At 40.5% G+C, this 19,300-nt stretch overlaps 1 protein-coding gene across 3 annotated transcripts in view; it reads right to left on the bottom strand.

The window, feature by feature from the left end:
• PDGFA (platelet derived growth factor subunit A) overlaps nt 1–19,300 on the bottom strand; it is a 101,266-nt gene that overhangs the window by 11,670 nt on the left and 70,296 nt on the right. The window contains exons 5-6 of one of the 3 annotated variants that reach the window (XM_073636851.1): nt 7,771–7,891; nt 154–272 (exon numbers count right to left, since the gene is read on the bottom strand). In XM_073636851.1, the coding sequence (XP_073492952.1) occupies nt 184–272; nt 7,771–7,891 (210 nt within the window). In that variant the 3' untranslated portion in view covers nt 154–183. The remainder of the gene's footprint in view (nt 1–153; nt 273–7,770; nt 7,892–19,300) is intronic. The other 2 variants (XM_073636852.1, XM_073636853.1) reach the window with 2 other exon arrangements.

Here is a 19,300-nt window from a genome sequence, read left to right as displayed (position 1 = left end):
ATATATAATCTGTTTGAAGCCTTAAGGTAACAGTGTCAAAATTTTAACAAGTGATTGTGTTGACGTGATAAACAGATGATTAAAAGCTTGGGGAAGTTTTTTTTTTTAATCTTTTTTTTTTTTTTGCTGGTGGTTATTTTTCAGAGTTCCTACCTGCCGAGAAAAATTATTTCCAGTTGGGTATTAGGCAGGCTTTAGTTTTTTTCGCTTCCGTTTTTTACCTGTTTCCCTAGGCCTTCCTGTTAACACAAGGGCAGGGCTGGTGAAAAGGCCTAAGGAAACGTATTTTATTCAGTCAAGAAAATATGTGTTTTAAAAAGGCAGTTTCCTGAAACACACTGGTTTACTAGTTTGATCCGTCTTTACAAAAACGTATGGTTTAAAAACAGTTTAAAGTGACCCTGTCACCACCTTACACTGTCCAGGCTCAACATATCACAAAAATGTATGAAACTACCATTGATATTGTTAATATGGAAATCCATTTCCCCTTTTTTTTTCAATAAAAGGGTGCTCCAGTTTTCTTCAACCTGTGGAAAAGAGCCTGAAGAAAAATTAAGCCCCCTTCATTGAAAATTGGGGAACAGATTCAAATTTTAAAGGCACAATCAATGAGCGTTAATTTAATACATTTTTATTATCGTCAGTCGAGAAAATATAAAGTGAAATCAAGGTCACTTTAAAAAGTATCATAAGATCCATAACAAAGGTATAACAAATACGGTCATAAATATGCTTCAATGTGTGGCCTTAATAAATTGTAGCATTTTAAAGCAGCAATTCAAACAAACATGGTTGAATATAATATAATATGATATTAATTATATATATATTTTTTGGATAGTGTTAAGATGGATAGTGTTAAGATCACTGGTAAGATTTTCTTCCCCCTCCTCCCATGTGAAGCTCATGCAGAAAATGAGGGGTGCAGAAGTCATCAGGAAAGAAAAGCATGGTCGGCAATAAAATACTATCAGAAGTTCTAACACTTCCTCACTCTACTAAAACTGTGTCTATTTTTTCCCTTTTGGAGAGACATCCCATCACTTCTGGTCTTATGGGAAAACCTTCCTAAAAGAGGCACAGGTGGAAAAAAAAAATTGACTGGAGTTGGGCATTAGATGTGTAACAGGAAAGGTAGTCCAACAGCATTTGTTTTTTAAAGTTTTTTGAATGTTGTAAGAAAATGTATTGCAGGTGTCAAGTTCTCAAAAATTAAAGGAAAAAAAAAAAAAAAAAACAGACTCCTCTAGTAGTCATGTTCCCATGTGAGTGTTCTACCCCACCCATTTCCGAATGGTCCGTGGACTGAAGATGGCTTAATACTGGCTAGCTTTCTGTGGACAAAGACAGGTACACAAGGGTATACAGTTTCAAAAGCCACCCAAGTTACTGTGCCATGCATGACCGCTACACTGAGAAGGCAACTCCTTTTAAATATAAAATACAGTGCAAGGCTCCTACAATAAATTTAATCTAAGGGTTGCCTGAGACTGGCAGCTGTTAGACTGCAAATGATAACAGCACTGAGTAGAGATTTCCACAACACCAGCCTGAATGAAGATCACAATCAGTCATTCTTAGAGAAATGACCTTGACTAAGTCAAACTCATGTACATTATTAAAAGGGCTATTGCATACCAGAATTTTAAGAATACAAGATTATCTGAATGCAAACAAAAACTGAAAATGTGTATAATTATTAAGAGTTAAGCACCTATGATTGTATTTTTAAGATAACATGTTTATCTAGAATAGAAGATATACATATACAGTTCTTTTGCAGTCTTTATAGAACCTCCATGGTTCACACGAATCCTGATAACTCAGGTACACAAAAGGCAGGGGGGGTGGCCATGGTACAAGGCATGATGACACTCGAAGCAACTACATTTTGGGTGGTTGAATACCTTTTAAAGATGAACTTTTAGGATACTTTTTTTATAAGAGCATACGTTTTACATATTATAGGTACAAAAAAACTTTTAAGTTAAGTTGTAAAAATCCCTGTCGGTTAAATGCTTCCTAAGGCTGAGACCAGGAATTCTTAAATAGGGTTCCTTGGAACCCTAGAGTTCCTTCAGATGTTGGTAAGGGGTTCCTTGAACAGTGAGCAATGGTGGAATGATCTCTCACCTACATTGACCACGGATGGAAGGGTGCTATTTTCCACTGATATCCAATGTAAAAGCCACAACCTACACTGACCAAGGATGGAAGAGTGCTATTTTCCACTGATATCCAATGTAAACACACTTCTATGTTGACCACCAATGTAAAGGGGCAATCCTTTACTAATCATTTATGTAAGGGAACATTTTTCCACTTACCAATAGTGTAAGTGGACACTTGCCCACTGACTTCCAGTGCAAGAAGGCAGTTTACTAACCAACATTGTAAGAAGGCACCACACTGATCATTAACCACTTCCCGCCTGGCCTATTGCAAAATGACAGCCAGGCAGGACTTTTGTCGTTTCAGGTGGACGTTATATGACATGCTCACGGAACATGCCTCCACCAGATACAGCTGATGACAGATCACTGTACTGGCCTGCTGCCGGTACCGTGTGATCAATCACATTAGATCACGTAACAATTGTAAACAATGAATGACTTCTTTTAATGCCATTCATTGCGTACATTTGTGTGGCTAGCTGTGTTTGGTCACAGTGATCACATGGTACAGACAGGGCCAATCACAGCCCATCTGTACCATGTGATTAGATCTGGCCAATTACAGCTAATCACAACAATACTCACTCAATGAATCCGTTTAATTCAGTAAAAATGTTTGCCTATACCAGTGATGGCGAACCTTGGCACCCCAGATGTTTTGGAACTACATTTCCCATGATGCTCATGCACTCCGCAGTGTAGTTAAGCATCATGGGAAATGTAGTTCCAAAACATCCGGGGTGCCAAGGTTCGCCATCACTGGCCTATACCAATTAAATTATTTGGTATAAGCAATCATAATGTGTAACAAAAAAAAATCCTGATCACTAAAAAAAATCCTAATTACTGTGGTAACACTGTGTTGCTCTGGTCACGGTATTTTAAAAGAAAATGTGATAAAAAATTAAATTTAAAAAAATGGAGAAAACTTGAAAAAAATTATAATTATTATTATTTTTTTACATACTGTCACTGGTCAGTGTTCCCGATCACCGCCATACCAGTTATATGATGCTGTACTGCCCCAGGTGACGGCATGTAAAAAAATAAAATTTAAGAAAACATTTTTTTTAATTTCTTCATTTTCCAAAGATTGTGACAAAAAACTTGCTATGCCTCTTACAAAATACCTTGGACTGTCAACTTTCCAAAAAGGTCATTTGGAGGTATTTGTACAGTCCTGCTATTTTCGTGCCTCAAGTATGATATAGGGGGTTTTATCAATTTTCAGATTTACTGTATATACAGTGTATTTGATCCCCTGCTGATTTTGTACATTTGTCCACTGACAAAGAAATGATCAGTCTATAATTTTAATGGTAGGTTGTGAAATAATTATTTGACCCCTTTGCAAAACATGGCTTAGTATTTGGTTGCAAAACCCTTGTTGGCAATCACAGAGGTCAGACGTTTCTTGTAGTTGACCGCCAGGTTTGCACACATCTCAGGAGGGATTTTGTCCCACTCCTCTTTGCAGATCCTCTCCAAGTCATTAAGGTTTTGAGGCTGATGTTTGGTAACTCGAACCTTTAGCTCCCACCACAATGGACCACTCCAGGACCCTAATGCGCTTCTTCTTGAGCCACTTCTTTGTTGCCTGTGGTCTTGTGTTTTGGGTCATTGTCATGCTGGAATACCAATCCATGACCCATTCTCAATGCCCTGGCTGAGGGAAGGAGGTTCTCACCCAAGATTTGATGGTACATGGCCCGTCCATCGTCCCTTTGATGCGGTGAAGTTGTCCTGTCCCCTTAGCAGAGAGACTCCTCCAAAGCATAATGTTTCCACCTCCATGTTTGACGGTGGCGATGGTGTTCTTGGGGTCATAGGCAGCGTTCCTCCTCCTCCAAACACAGCGAATTGGGTTGATGCCAAAGAGTTTGATTTTGGTCTCATCTAACCATACCACTTTCACCCAGTTCTCCTCTGAATCATTCAGATTTTTATTAGCAAACTTCAGATGGGCCTGTACATGTGCTTTCTTGAGCAGGGGGACCTTGCATGATTTCAGTCCTTTGACGTAGTGTATTACCAATTGTTTTCTTGGCGCTTATGGTCCCAGCTGCCTTGAGATCATTGACAAGATTCTCCCATGTAGTTCTGGGCTGATTCCTCACAGTTCTCACAATCATTGAACATCCACAAGGTGAAATCTTGCATGGAGCCCCAGACCGAGGGAGATTGACAGTTATTTTCTGTTTCTTCAAGTTGAGAAATAATCGCACCAACTGTTGTCACCCTCTCACCAAGCTGCTTGTAGCCCATTCCAGCCTTGTGTAGGTCTACAATCTTGTCCCTGACATCCTTGGACATCTCTTTGGTTTTGGATATGGTGGAGAGATTGGAATCTGATTGATTCTGTGGACAGATGTCTTTTAAACAGGTAACAAGCTGAGATTATGAGCACTCCCTTTAAGAGAATGCTTCTAATCTCAGCCCTTTACCTGTATAGAAGACACTTGGGAGCCAGAAATCTTGCTGATTGATAGGGGATCAAATACTTATTTTACTCATTAACATGCAAATCAATTTATAACTTTTTTGAAATGCGTTTTTCTGGATATTTTTGTTGTTATTCTGTCTCACTGGTAAAATAAACTTACCATTAAAATTATAGACTGATCATTTCTTTGTAAGTGGGCAAACATACAAAATCAGCAGGGGATCAAATACTTTTTTCCCTCACTGTACACCATCATTTGTCAACTCTATAACTTTCCTACAGACTAAATAATATACACTGATTTGGGTTATTTTTTACCAAAGAAATGGAGAAGAATACATTTTGGCCTAAATTTATGAAGAAAGATTATTTATTTGCAAAATTCGATAACAAAAACATGTTTTGTTTTTCAAAATTTTCATTTATTTCCGTTTATTTAGCAAAAAAAAAAAAACAAAAAAAAAACCTTGTGGTAATTAAATATCACCAAAAGAAATCTCTATTTGTGTGAAAAAAATGATGCAAATTTCATAGGGGTACAGTGTTGCATGACCACGCAATGTCATTCAAAGTGCAACAGCACTGAAAGCTGAAAATTGGCCTGGGAAAGAAATCTAAAGATTTTCAGCAAGTAAAGAGGTAAACAGAAATTTTGAAATACACCTGCGATTCATGGGCTATGAATTCCTGCAGGAATGTGGTTTATATGGACAGCTGCAAGCAAAGCAATGAGAGGCTGACAGCATCCACAGCCATTTACTTGTAATCGGACATATAGTGATTACCTATGGATGGGCTGCATATCCACAGATAATTGCTGCATGTCCGATTACTTGCAAACAGACACAAATGGTTGCAAGCTGCAAGCATTGTCAGCCTTTAATTGCTTTGTATGGGGCTTCCCACCTGCAGCTGTTCACATAAAGTCCACTGAATTTTCTGCAGGAATTCGTGGCCTGACAATCACAAGTGTAAATGGGGCCTTAAAGTTATGCTATGTGAATGGGAATATGTAACAAATATAAAGTAGGTGTTATTCCAATTTAAATGCAAAAGTGGAAATACACTTTAAGGCCGGGTTCACACTATTGCGAACTGGATCAAATTGCCACATCCAATTCGCAATAGCAGGAGATTTTGACTGACTCTCTATGGAGCCAGTTCACATATCTCTGATGCGAATTTGCACAGGAGCCCTGTGTGTCTTTTGGTCAGGTCCGAATTCAGCCCATAATTTAGGCTGAAATCAGACCTGAAACAGTGAACCAGGACTCACAGGACCCCTGCTGGGAGTCACATCGGCAGTATGTGTGAACCGAGCCTTAAGCATTGTTTTGTGGTTGAGGAAGGCTCTTTTTCAAGGATAATGTGAGAATACTCTTACTACTCTCACTAGGCTCCAGAGTTACACTCCACCTATTGAGAGTAATAGGTATTTCTGGAGTCTGGGTAGTTATCAAGAACCCTACTTGTATGAAGATGCGTCATTGCTTATTCCACCCCCTGAACCTGGCTGCAGTGCTCAATTAAGTCCCAAATAAGGCAAGCAGCCTCTTTTATAGTGGTGCCAGTTCACTCTAATACCCTGCTTTATTGTGAACTGAAAAAGCCAAAAACCGGAAACAAAAGCATAACACAAAAAAAAAAAATAGTGTGCCAAGCCAATATGGGAATGAACCCTCAGTTTGAGAGACTGACACTGTAATAGACGCAGTGGGCGGTGTTCAGCAAGCTGTGTATGATCTACTGTATCTAGCCTCCAATAAGGCGGCAGCTGCATGGATTGGTGATCAGGGCTAAGGTGACTTACATTAACTCAACAAGCATGCACATATTTTCTTTAGGTCAGATGTTGTGCCATGTTCATGGCTCCTACTGTATGTGCCATGTTTATGCTACTTATGTGCCATATTTATGCCGCCTATGTGCCATATTTATGCCTTCTATATGCCATGTTTATGCCACCTAAGTGCCATGTTTATGCTACCTAAGTGCCATATTTATGCCTCCTATGTGCCATATTTATGCCACCTATGTGCCATGTTTATGCCACCTATGTGCCATGTTTATGCTACCTATGTGCCATGTTTATGCTACCTATGTGCCATATTTATGCCTCCTATGTGCCATATTTATGCCTCCTATGTGCCATGTTTATGCCACCTATGTGCCATGTTTATGCTACCTATGTGTCATGTTTATGTCTCCTATGTGCCATGTTTATGTCTCCTATGTGCCATATTTATGCTACCTATGTGCCATATTTATGCCTCCTATGTGCAATATTTATGCCTTCTATGTGCCATGTTTATGCTACCTAAGTGCCATGTTTATGCTATCTATGTGCAATGTTTATGTCTCCTATGCGCCATGTTTATGCTAACTATGTGCCATGTTTATGTCTCCTATGTGCCACGTTTATGTCTCCTATGTGCCATGTTTATGCTACCTAAGTGCCATGTTTATGCTACCTATGTGCCATATTTATGCCTCCTATGTGCCATATTTATGCTACCTAAGTGCCATGTTTATGCTATCTATGTGCCATGTTTATGTCTCCTATGCGCCATGTTTATGCTACCTATGTGCCATGTTTATGTCTCCTATGTGCCATGCTTATGCCTCCCATGCTTCATCTAATGGAATGGTCATTACATCAGCCATTTGCCCAGCTGAACCTTAGAAAAGCCCATTTTTAGCAGAGTTTTACCTTTTCCTGCTTCCATCAAAGGCTAATTTAACAGGTGCTAACTTCAAGGCAACATGGTCATCTAAGCAGTTTTTTACCATCACCCTTGACAATAATGAAATAAATTGAGCAACAAACCCTTTAAAGGTCAAATACTAAGTCACATAAGCTATAAAGGAAATCTGTATTAAAAAAAAAAACTGTCAGTTATCTTTAACTGACAGTTTTAATCCTTACAGCAATATCAAATATTGGTTATTAGAAATGCTATTTTAGCCCTTTATCTGTAGACTTGTGTAAAGAACAAAGTGCAGTAATGCAAAGCACTCACATGTATCCAAGAAGATTCCTGATATTAATTACTGCATATTAATTCTGCTCTTTCCCTAATTAAAGAAAATTGTAGGTGTACACTGAGAACTAACTTTACAACAAAAACAAGAAAGTTAAAATGTTCTTACCAGTTTCTTCTTCTCGATAATCTGAATTAGAATTTGTACAAGTGCATTCCAGGTGCTCCTCTAATCTCACCAGAACTTCTTTTAATTTGGGTTTTTTTCTTACATATTCTACTTTTGCCACCTGTAACAAAAGACAGTTTGCTTTCAACACTGTAAAGACATAAGAGTTTAAAACAGATGCACAGTATTTGCTCACTTAAATAATGTGCTTTGAAGCACACCTCCCAACTTTTTGAAATGGGAAAGAGGGACGCCTATTAGCACAAGTATGTAGGCATGGGACACACCCCCTGCTACGCCCCTCTTAAAGGAGAATTCTACAAAAAAATTATTAGTTAAACTCAAAAGTGCTTTTTTTTACCACTATTATTCCTTTATACTGGCTCTTGAAATGTACAAATGCAGCAATTTAGAAATTGGATTGCACTGGGAAAAACTTTTTGAAAAATAAAAAGAGCATTTTATATACAATTATACAGAACAAACCAAAATGAGGGACAGATGAGGAGGAAAGAGGGACAGAGGGACATTGTTCCAAATCAGGGACAGTCCCTCAAAATCAGGGACAGTTGGGAGCTATGTTTGAAGTATCTTGTGCAATACACAGTATACACATAGGAAATCTCTCTGGAATAAAGCCATATAATGTAGCAGGCGTGGCCTTCCTTCACACGGGCACTCCTGTGTTTAGTTTTTTTAAGGCTTCATTCACACTTGTACTGTATGACTCCAAAGTTGCGCCGACTTTGGAGTGCAACTTTGGCGCAACTTTGGATGCGTGCAACTTAGAAAGGACTTTGGCTTTGACCAGTGATAATGGACAACTGTTGCATTGTACAACATTCAGGTACGACTTTTATGCAACTTATGAGGGTTAAAGTGGAGTCCCACCTGTTTTTTTTAATTTGGGATCAATCCATTGACCATCCTCTTCTATATTTACAATGGCAAATAGTTTTTTTGCTTTTAAATACCTTTTTTCCATGTAGTATGCAGCACTTCTGGCTACATAGGCGGTGATGTCACTAGGCGATTCCCATGGATTCCTGAGATATCGGTGTCATCTATCTCAGGAGTCCATGAGAATCGCCTAATACCGAAATTTTGCATGATTTCTGGACTGGAAATGGTACGAATGGGAAGACAGGGATGTCCTGAATGACAGGTGGCTAGAGCAATGGGGCAGGAACTTACGCTGACGCCCCCATTGCTATGGCAAATGGTCAGGAAGAGAGAGCACTGTGCAGTGGTATTACTGTGCAGGTACGAGATTGGGAGGTGCATGCTGGGTAGCCAGCTGCACCGAATTCCGGAAATGAAGAGAAGAGGGGCTCAGGTGCCCACAGCAGAGTGGAACCTGCCTGCTTCCGAGATCTGGTTAGTTTTCCACAATTTAAACATAAACTAAAAAGGACCACATATATGACATTATCCAAATGTTGCAGTATAAGTGTACACAATTACGGCCGAGTGTTTAAAAAAAATTATTTGGGGGGCTGGAACTCCACTTTAACATTGAAGTCTATGGCCCTCAAGTTCCATGAAAGTTGGACCAAAGTAGTGCATGAACTACTTTGAAGTCGCTGCAACTTTAACTTGCACATTTATCAATGGTTATCATTGGAAAAAATGGAGAACGACTTGTCATGTGACCCTGATGTTCAAAGTTGCATGACAAGTCGCACGAGTGTGAAAGGAGCCTCAAGGTAGGAGAAGTTATCTGGAAAATGTTAATGCATACTGTTATATGCATACAATTTAATGCATACTGTATATATGCATGTAGTGATTTTTTGATGGTGCTATTCACACTATAGGATTGGCTTACTAAAACTGGAGGCTGCATAGAAACCAGTTTCCATTTTTTTTGTCAAAGCTTAATTAAACAAGCTGAAATTGGAAGCCAAGTAGCTACCATGCTCAGCTAAACCAGATTTTGCAGTTTTAGTAAATCGACCCCTATGCATTTAACTGCGTTTAGATGTGTTTAGGGAAAATAAATGTCTGTGCATCCAGGATTCAATTAGCGATACTAAACGGAGCTAAACACATGTAAACATGGCTAAATACACCTAAATGCAGCAATAAATTGATCTGGGAGGTATAATAGTTGTTTATATTTCCCAAATAATTTTTCCTAAATATGGAAAAGCTAAACTACTTTAAAACAGGTGCGTTTACTCGCATTCAGAACATAAAATATGTGGTCTGGTGCCCCCCAGTGGTGCACCTCAATCCCTAATATATATCCATAAAAACATGAGTACGTCCTGGGACTTTAAATGAGGTGCAGCACGCACAACCCCTGTATACATGGTAAACATGGTTCACAATTTATTGATAAATACAAATCTCATTACAACATATAGAATGCAAGTTGGATATCACGCTGATTAGCAGTAATTCAATAACAGAACATTATATATATATATATATATATATATATATATATATATATATATATATATATAAAGTTCAGTATCTCAAGACATGTTTGTATGAAACTGCATCTTAAACTCGACGCGTTTCATGGGTCAACGCTCACTTCCTCAGGAGTAAATACAAATAACAACGCAGGTAAATTAGCTAAGGCTGGATGCACATGGCAATAATTCCAATAAGTGACCGCAAGGAACGTGTGGCTCAGGAGCTATGGAAGTTGGACCCACGAAGACCCAAGGTTGCAAACAGAGGTGGATGCAGCATGGGTGAAATAAAAGTATGTCCATCCAAAGATATTGCCCAGAGAAATTGCCATGATTGAACTGAGGAGCCAAATGTTATTTTGCAGTCACTGGAGGTGAAAAAAGAGAAGAGGCAATCAGCCACATTTAAGCCACTTGCACACGGGGCCATACAGCTGCAGTGCGTTCCTTCTGGCGTTTTGGTACACCGGGGAGGGATGGTGCAGTGTCCAGCCCTGCTGCAGGCAACCTCTCAAAGTCTGTGGCAGGCTGCAACTAGACTGGACTAAACACTGTGCAGAGTTGTATCTGTGTTTAGGGCCCTGTGCATTCAGGGACAAAGATTGGGAATGCAGGCACAATTCAAACAATCAGAAGGTAGACATCAGCACTAACTTTGAGTGAGACAGCAGGTAGTCTTTATAGACGAAGGACTTGATGATCACAACCATCTTTAATACAATATCAGACAACGCTTCAGGTTATGCTGCCCTCTTCTGATTGGGGAAATCTTAGGTTCTAAACAACAAAATAACAACAGCCTTGTGCTATATCTTCAGTACTATTTGTCAATTAAAAGCACACAAAATTATACTCACAAAAGCCAAGTGGTAAAAAGGCATATAGTGCTACCAGTGCCACAGTCAAAATCCAAGTAGAATAAATGGATGTCAAATGTAGAAGCCTCAGCAACACTCAAGAGCAGATACAAGAGCTGAAGTGTTTTGAGGGGTATATCCTCTTCCTCAGAGCTAAGTGGCCAAAGGACAGTTTAGAAACTCTTCAATACTAAAGTATAGCTACAAAAGAAAAATTGTTTTCAATGGTCAGGCGACTACACCGCTAGCGCTAGTCCCAATGGCATAACAGAGCCACTTGGTGCAAATTATTACCAGAACTTCTCCCACCATATCTCATACAGCGCACTAAGATATTCCAATAACCATATGAGAGGTCCTGAAAATAAAAAGAATGGGGGATGTGAAGGGTAAATAAATCCTACACATATTAATTGAGAACACTTTAGTAACAAACAAACGTAACAATTCTTGGGTCCCCTGAGCTCAAAGGCCTAGAAGCAATTGCATACTCTATGGCCCATGTAGCTAAAGCAGAAGTAAACCCAAGAACAATTTAATATACTGTAGCTTAACAGTCCTTATTGGTGGCTGCATTCCTTTTCATTTTTAGGAGAATAACATTTCAGCAAGTACAGAACATACCAAAATGCAGTGTCTTTGTCACTGCCTGTGAGATATACAGATATAATAGCAATGGTAAACTACTAGTCCTATCTACCCTCACATAATGGATATGAGCAGGTAGACATGTTTAAAGTCCAGCATGGGTGCCAACCATAACTCTCTTTACAGATACAATGGAGGAGTGCGTGTCGCCACCATGGAACAGGGAGTGACTGCTGTACTAAAAATAGGCATCTCCCAAATTGCCAAAACCCAGATATGGCACAGCATCAGACAACAAGTTCCTACTCATGCAGAGGTCCATATACGGAGTATCTTGTTTTTCAAAAGGGATGATTACCATGCCTGGGGTCAGAAGTGTGACTTTTTCTTTCAGGTGGAACTAGTATAGCCAGGTTGTTCTGACAAGTTTTATGAAAACCTTGTCCCCAAATGGGCACACACCTGTGAGCCATAGTGCACTCTTTGGAAATCTAATGACACACTCACTCTGAACTATTGCTATTGTATGCCACCTCTTCTCCCATAAAACTCACAATGGCAGAAGTATAAGGTTGCATGGAAAAGCTGCCCTGTGTAATGTCAACAGCTATGCACCCCACACGAAAGTCAAAAAGCCGAGAATACTGTACTGTTCTGCCTCCAACAGGATATTAATGAATTTGTTTTGCCTACAATATCAGTTTTGACCACAAGATGGAGCCAGTGGTAAACTTACTAGAAACTGTTCATCTTTAACAAATGTTCCCATCATTCTTCAGTTTGAGGAAGAGGAAACAGGTGCATCCTGGGAACTCAGACTCCATCTTAGAGATTGAAAGAAGGAACCAGCAACCAGAGCACATGTTGGACTAAAACTTGCATTCGCTTGCATCCCCTAAACACAGCATTGCTGGTGAGAATCACTTATCGCCATGTACAGCCTAGCTTGTTCATTGTATTTCTGTATATTTCATATATTGTTTATATGTATCTGTATTTGTTTTTTCTCAAAAGTTTCACCCCACCCTTCTTTGTTAATAAAGCTTCAAAATGACACTCAGTCTGACTTATTGCAAACTAGGAGGGTTTAGCTGTATGTTGAGCTACGCACAGGAAAACGTGTAGTGGGGACAGAACATGTACCAAATTTTGGAATTACACAAATACCTAATAGCGTATGACAATTATACATATGACAAAAAAAAGTGGCTATTAAATGTTCTTGTACTGCCACCTCCAATACTGTCCTGTGATCACCAACCTTACTGGTAAACACAGAAGCCAGTAGAAGAAGTTTTCTGCACTACTCACTTCCTCTGCCGCCTTTGTGTTTAACAGTGACAGTTTGCCTCGTCAAGCAGCTCGGGAGTGCTGAGCTGCTCCTCCTACAGGCCTTGCCCGGGATTTTTCCCTAGCACGCTCAGATGAGTGCAGAGGGTGAGCTCTGTACTGGGGGGGGGAGCTCTGTACTCACTGTTCATTTTCATAATGTTCCTAACGGTAACTTGTCATTTGAAAAATAAGGGGGTTTCCAATGCCAAAATGTATCCAAAAGTGCTGTTTAAATGGGAAAACACACTAAGCTCACAAGCATACTATAGAGATTAAATTCATTGGAGAGATAAAAAATGTACTTACAAACATAACAGATAAAAGGGTTTCCAAAAACTCATAGCTGTAAGATTTCCAGGTCAGCCAAAACCACTAGGGTCTTAAAGCTCTGTACATGTACCAAATTGTAGGTGAGGGAAATACCCTCACAATGCATTATTCCAGGTACACCAAATGCCAAGGTGGATTAAGAAGGTTTCTGTTTTCCAGCCAATATTTTATATACCACGTGTGTAGAGCTTCAAGACACTAGCTGTTTAAGGAATCCTGGGACTCTGACAGCTCCAAGTTTTTCAGAAGCCCTTTATCTTTGAATCTTTGATATTTGGAAGTAGAATGTATCTAATAAGAACCAAATACATTTAAAGGTAATTGCTACACTATGCTGCTGTGCTTTGCGTGTTTCATGTTCAATTAGAGCCAAAGCCCGCTGTCATAGAAAGTCAACTTCATCCTTGTCTGTGGGCTAGATATTACCACACAGAATACCTTGAATGTTAAATTTAAACTAGTTTCTACCGTTTAATTTCATTGATAAAAGTACTTCCAAATACTGACATCATTGTGTGATAACACAACTGGCAGCGAGATTAAACCAAACCAAGGAACAGAGATAGTCACCATTGTTGTTGTTCCTTTCAGATGTTGGTTGTAGAATAATATTGACTATGTGCAATGCCAAATCTGCTTGAATCTGGAGATAAACATTGTAGGAAGTAACATTTTCCTTCATGGCTCTGACCACATCATTAAGAACATGTACATAAGTCATAGGTTGGCAGAGACACTGGAACCAATCTCCACGGTGGTTGCGGCACTACCATTGACGACTGTTGTACAGGACAGCTTCAGAAGACCACACAATGCCATTTCAAACTTTGCTTATAAATGAAAATGAATTCATGCACCTAAGTTAGCATAATGTGTAAAAACACTATACTCAGATCTGTTCATCTATGCATCTCTGCTGTCAGAAAATCGTGCCAATGAGCAATGATGTGCACAGGCATGCGGGCACCTCCTCTGGTGCCAAGCAGGCTATATAAACTTAAGCGCTGCACAGGTGCATTGCTTAATGACCTTTCAGTCTTTTCTCCTGTGTTCTTGATCCTGAAACTTATAATGACCTCGTTATTGGTCTGGCTTCCACCTGACTTGCTTTCAGATGATGCTTGTCTGCCTATGTTTGTTGTTTTTTCTGTTATTGACCTCAACCAAGATTCTGTCCATCGACCTTGCCGCTTGCTTGTTGCTGACCTCTGTTTGTTCCTGACTCAGATCCTGCCTAAAAGTCGGTGCTTTCTTGCTCAGCTGTTACTGGACCTGGCTTATGAATCAACTCTGCTTCCAACTGAACTTGGTGTATCCATGGTGTACCATCAGCTCCAACCTTCAGTAAATGCACCCTGGCCCTTCCATTACCCCTGCAGACCCTGTCTAAAATTTCAGGGGAGTTTGGATGGAAACTGTGCAAGTGGCCGCACTCGTCATCTCAGGTTCCACAGGAATGTGAAATCTGCCTACCCGCTCACTTACCCAATAACGTTTACAAAAATTTGCATTTAAGCAGGGGAACATGGTGCATCAGAACACAATAAAAGGCATGTGTCCTCAATGCATTATAGATAGAGCATGTATCTGTGCAATGCACTGCAGTGAGTTTTTGAAAATAGTTTAGGTCTGTTTTCATGCAGTTTAAAGAGGTTGTAAAGGCACAAGGTTTTAACCTCCTGTGTGCAGCAGCCCCCCCCCCCCAATGCTTACCTGAGCCCCCTCTTGATCCAGTGATGTCGAGAAGAGCCTTGCTTCTCCCAGGATTTGCACTTCTGATTGGCTTTTGGCAGCAGTGGGAGCCGTTGACTCCTGCTGCTGTCAATCACAGCCAGTGAGCCAATCAGGAGATGGAGGGGCGGGGCCACGCCACACATTCCCGTGTGAATAGACACAGGGAGAGCTGCTGATCGGGAGCACACCTACTTAGGTGCCCCCACTGCAAGCTGCCTGCTGTGGGGGCACCTGGAAGGAGGGAGGAGCCAGGAGTGCCGGTGAGGGACTCAAGAGGAGGAGGAGGATCTGGGCTGCTCTGTGCAAAACCAATACACAGAGCAGGTAAGTATAACATGTTTGTTTGTTATTTAAAACAAAACAAAGAAAAAAAAAAAAAAACAAGACTTTACAATCACTTATCACTTTAAGGCCCATAGAAGTCAATGGTAATGCATTTATGATGTATTTAGTATGCTTTCAAGCCCATGGTACCAAGCCTAAATTGTGTTTTATTGGCCAACCTTATTAAAATGCATGAAAAACGAAAGAGGTATGAACCTAGCCTTAGGGCATTTTATATACCAATGTTGAGCACAGATGTCATTTTTGTCCTCCTTAGAGGAAGTGCTCATACCCATCAAAACAATCTGTTTCGAACTGTACTCATCACCCCTAGATAATGCAAGTTACAGACTGCACTTTGGAGTGGAGCTCTAAACACTGCTATACAGAAAACACATCGATGTCTTAAAAAAAAACTGAAAAAAAGTCAAAAATGGCAAGCAACATACAGCAGATGATTGGTGATATAAAGCAGATAGAAAAATAATTAATTTGTTATGAATTGTCAATGCATATACAGCTAAGTACAGAGGGTTATAAATATAAAATGCAGATTTGGTAAATCAGCTTCTGCAAATACCGGTATGTAAAATTTGTATTAAATTGTATGTAATTTCATTCTTCAGGTAACTGGATCCCTTTAAACCTGAACTCCAGGCAAACAGTTGAATATACAAACCTAATACATACATGGGAGCAGTTTTTCCTGCCAAAAGATTTGCTGTACTGTCCATCCAGTCGTCAGATTTACACAGCCCTGCAAAACAGCACAACCTCATCTGGATGGAAAGAAAAACCTGATTTTTCTCTGCTGCAGTTAGGTAATAATACAGATCTCATCCCTCTCCCCAGCTTGTGGCTGGAGGGTGAACGAAGCAGATGTGCTCACCTCTCTGTCACTCTGCTCTCTCTCCTCCCATCAGCATGCTCCTTGCACTACAGCAAAACTGGTTGGCTCCTTGTGCTGCTTCTCCCCAAGTCTTGGCTCTACTGTACAGTGGATTACAAGTGGCTGAAACCACAACTCAAATTCAGGTACGTACACCACTTACATTAGATAAAAATACCTGTATATATAAATGTCATGGTGTATTAATGAATACCGAGATGCATTCATTTGTATCTTTTGTATCTGCTTGAATTTAAGAGATATAGAACACTTTTTATGAGATTTATCCACTCTACTACTAAAGATAACACTCCTTACTAACAATAATAAAGTATTGTATCTCACACTTCTTATAAAACTTTTTTTCATATCCACTGAAGGAGTAAGAGGGAAAAAAAAATCCTTTGCACAGTAGTCTGACTTCAAGTATCTCAAACGGAGTTTTCAGTCACTGCCCTTTTTGTCAACAGGACATGGAGCCTGCTTTCATGAGCCCGGCAAACAAAAGTACTATAGTTAGACAGTAGCAAGAAGGGGGGAAAAAAAAAAAAAGTCAAACTTGAAGGCATTTTTCCAAGGCTGTCAGATTTCCATTGAACAAGTCAGAGCTGTCTGTGACATGTATGAATGCTTTGCAAGAAGGTCAACTTTGGGTCGAAGTAATATGTTTTAGCTCCTTTTATCGTGAGCTCGTTGGTTAATGCTTTTCAAGACACTGGGTAAATTTGACTCATCCGGCATGAAAGAACGGCTAATCTGTAAAACTCAAGAGGATCAAATGATTATTAAGACCTAAAAAAGAGAGATCTAGACAGCAGCTCCAGAAGATCTGTAATTATACAGCCAAGTTTAGGCTTAGTAACTGTCTGAATTAAGGACTGATCTTGGAAAGTCCCTTTTGCTAAGCCAAGTAAAGACCAACACAGGGCCTCTGTCATAAAGAACTGAATTCACTCCAGTCAATGCACAAATAGAAGAATTAGAAATAGCCCAAAGTACCAAATTAATAAAAGCAATTACAGGACCAAATTATTTTACAAATTGTTAATTGTACGTATAATGAATTACAAAAATACTCAAACTTGCTCAAAGTGTTCACAAAAACTGGCAAATATTATTATATTTCATATAAAGTGTAGCTGACTATTAGGAAACATCTGACATTTTAGGTTAAAGTGGTTGTAAAGAGGAGTTCCAGCCTGATTGAAAAAAATAAAATGTCAGCAGCTACAAATACTGCAGCTGCTGACTTTTTAATATTAGGACACTTACCTGTCCAGGAAGCCTGCGATGTCGGCACCCGAAGACGACCCGTCCATCGGCTCCGGGTGCAGGCGTGGCAACCTTACTAAGGGAAACAGGCAGTGAAGCCTTGCAGCTTCACAGCCGGTTTCCTACTGCACATGTGTGAGTCGTGCAGCACTTCCTGAATGGTCCAATTGTCTTCTGGGACACACACAGGTCCCAGAAGGTGACGGGGAGGAAGGAGGAGGGCCCAAAAAAACCAGTGGAAGTGACGTACCTCACCACGGTGCCATGGGGCAGAAGAAGTTCAGAAGAAAATATACATATAAGGTATGAAAAATAATTAAAAATACCCAAAAACGGGGGGGGGGGGAGGGGGTGTGTAAGTCCACCCTGACACTAAAATACCTGCATCCACAGACATCCACGATCTAACACTAACCTATCTAGCCCTATAAAGAAGAAATCAGTATACATAACTTTTATGAAGGCGATACGATCCGGTCTCCAGCGGCAGAAGCTCTGCAGAGGACACAGCTGACAACGGCTGTAAAATAAATGTGGAGTGAGGTCACCCATAGACTTACTATGGGGCTTCCGTTGTCAGCTATGTCCTCTGCTCAGCGTGGGATCGGGTCGGATCGGCTTCAAAAAAGGTATGTATACTCCTTTCTTCTTAACAGGGATAGATAGGTCAGTGTTAGATTGTGGATGTCTGTAGATGCAGGGATTTTAGTGTTAGGATGGACTCCTACTTTAAGGTTTTTTTGCATTCCATGCATTAAGGTGAAAAACCTTCTGTCCCACAGCTTCCCCCCTCCCCCAGACCCCCCTCCCCTTTTTCTTACTGACTCTAATCTGATCCAGCGATGTGCACGAGCGCAGAGGCTCCAGCCACTGTCACTCTCCTCATTGGACAGACTGATACCAACAGGAGCCATTGGCTCCTGCTGCTGTCAATCAAAAGCTGTGACACGGGAGCAGGGGGCGGGGCTGAGTAGCGCTGTCTGTGTCAATGGACTCAGGAGCCAGCCCACATGGGTGCCCCCATGAAAAGCGGCTTTCTGCCGCAGCACCTGATGAAAAGGAGGGGCCTGGAGCGTTGGACCCCAGAAGAAGAGGATCGGGGCTGCTCTGTGCAAAATCATTGCACAGAGCAGGTAAGTATAGGCAATCAAACATTTACAAACTACTTTAAAGCCCACTTGAAGTAAAAGAAAACAACATCTATTACTTTCAGCAGGGACCGGACAAATTCTGTTCCACGTGTGGCCATCTCTGTTCGACAGAAGTCAATCATTAGATTGACTTCTGTTGAATAGGAATGTTGCACAACTTTTGTTGATCAGTGGCTGCAACCACAGATCAGTGTGATCACAGAAAGGAAGGAAGGAACGGCGCTCACCAACCCAAAAACTTCTGTGACCAAGCTCTGGTGTGTGGGGCGAAACATGTCAGAGGAGTGGCTGGAGAGACACTGGCTGGAGCCACATTCATTCACATATTAATACACGTCGGTGATGATACGTCTACACTTCTCTGATGATACTTCTACACCCCTGAATGGTACAAAGGTGCATGTTCCCTTCACTGCAATCGACGGGAAGATCTTTTCTCAGCTTAGAGCGGCACTGCAAGTTCTATCTGGATCACAGATCAGTGTGGCTAAACTGTCTCATTGGGGGATTCCTCCATCCACCATCTTTGTGTGGCTGGAGAAATCTGTTCATTTATTTTTGTTCAGCCCATTAGCTCTAGATAAAGCTCCCATTCACACTTGAGCGTATTTCAGCTTGTTACCTTAT

This window comes from Aquarana catesbeiana, linkage group LG06 (assembly GCF_042186555.1).
Source record: "Aquarana catesbeiana isolate 2022-GZ linkage group LG06, ASM4218655v1, whole genome shotgun sequence".
NCBI lineage: Eukaryota > Metazoa > Chordata > Amphibia > Anura > Ranidae > Aquarana > Aquarana catesbeiana.
This window is presented reverse-complemented; position numbering and strand designations above follow the sequence as displayed.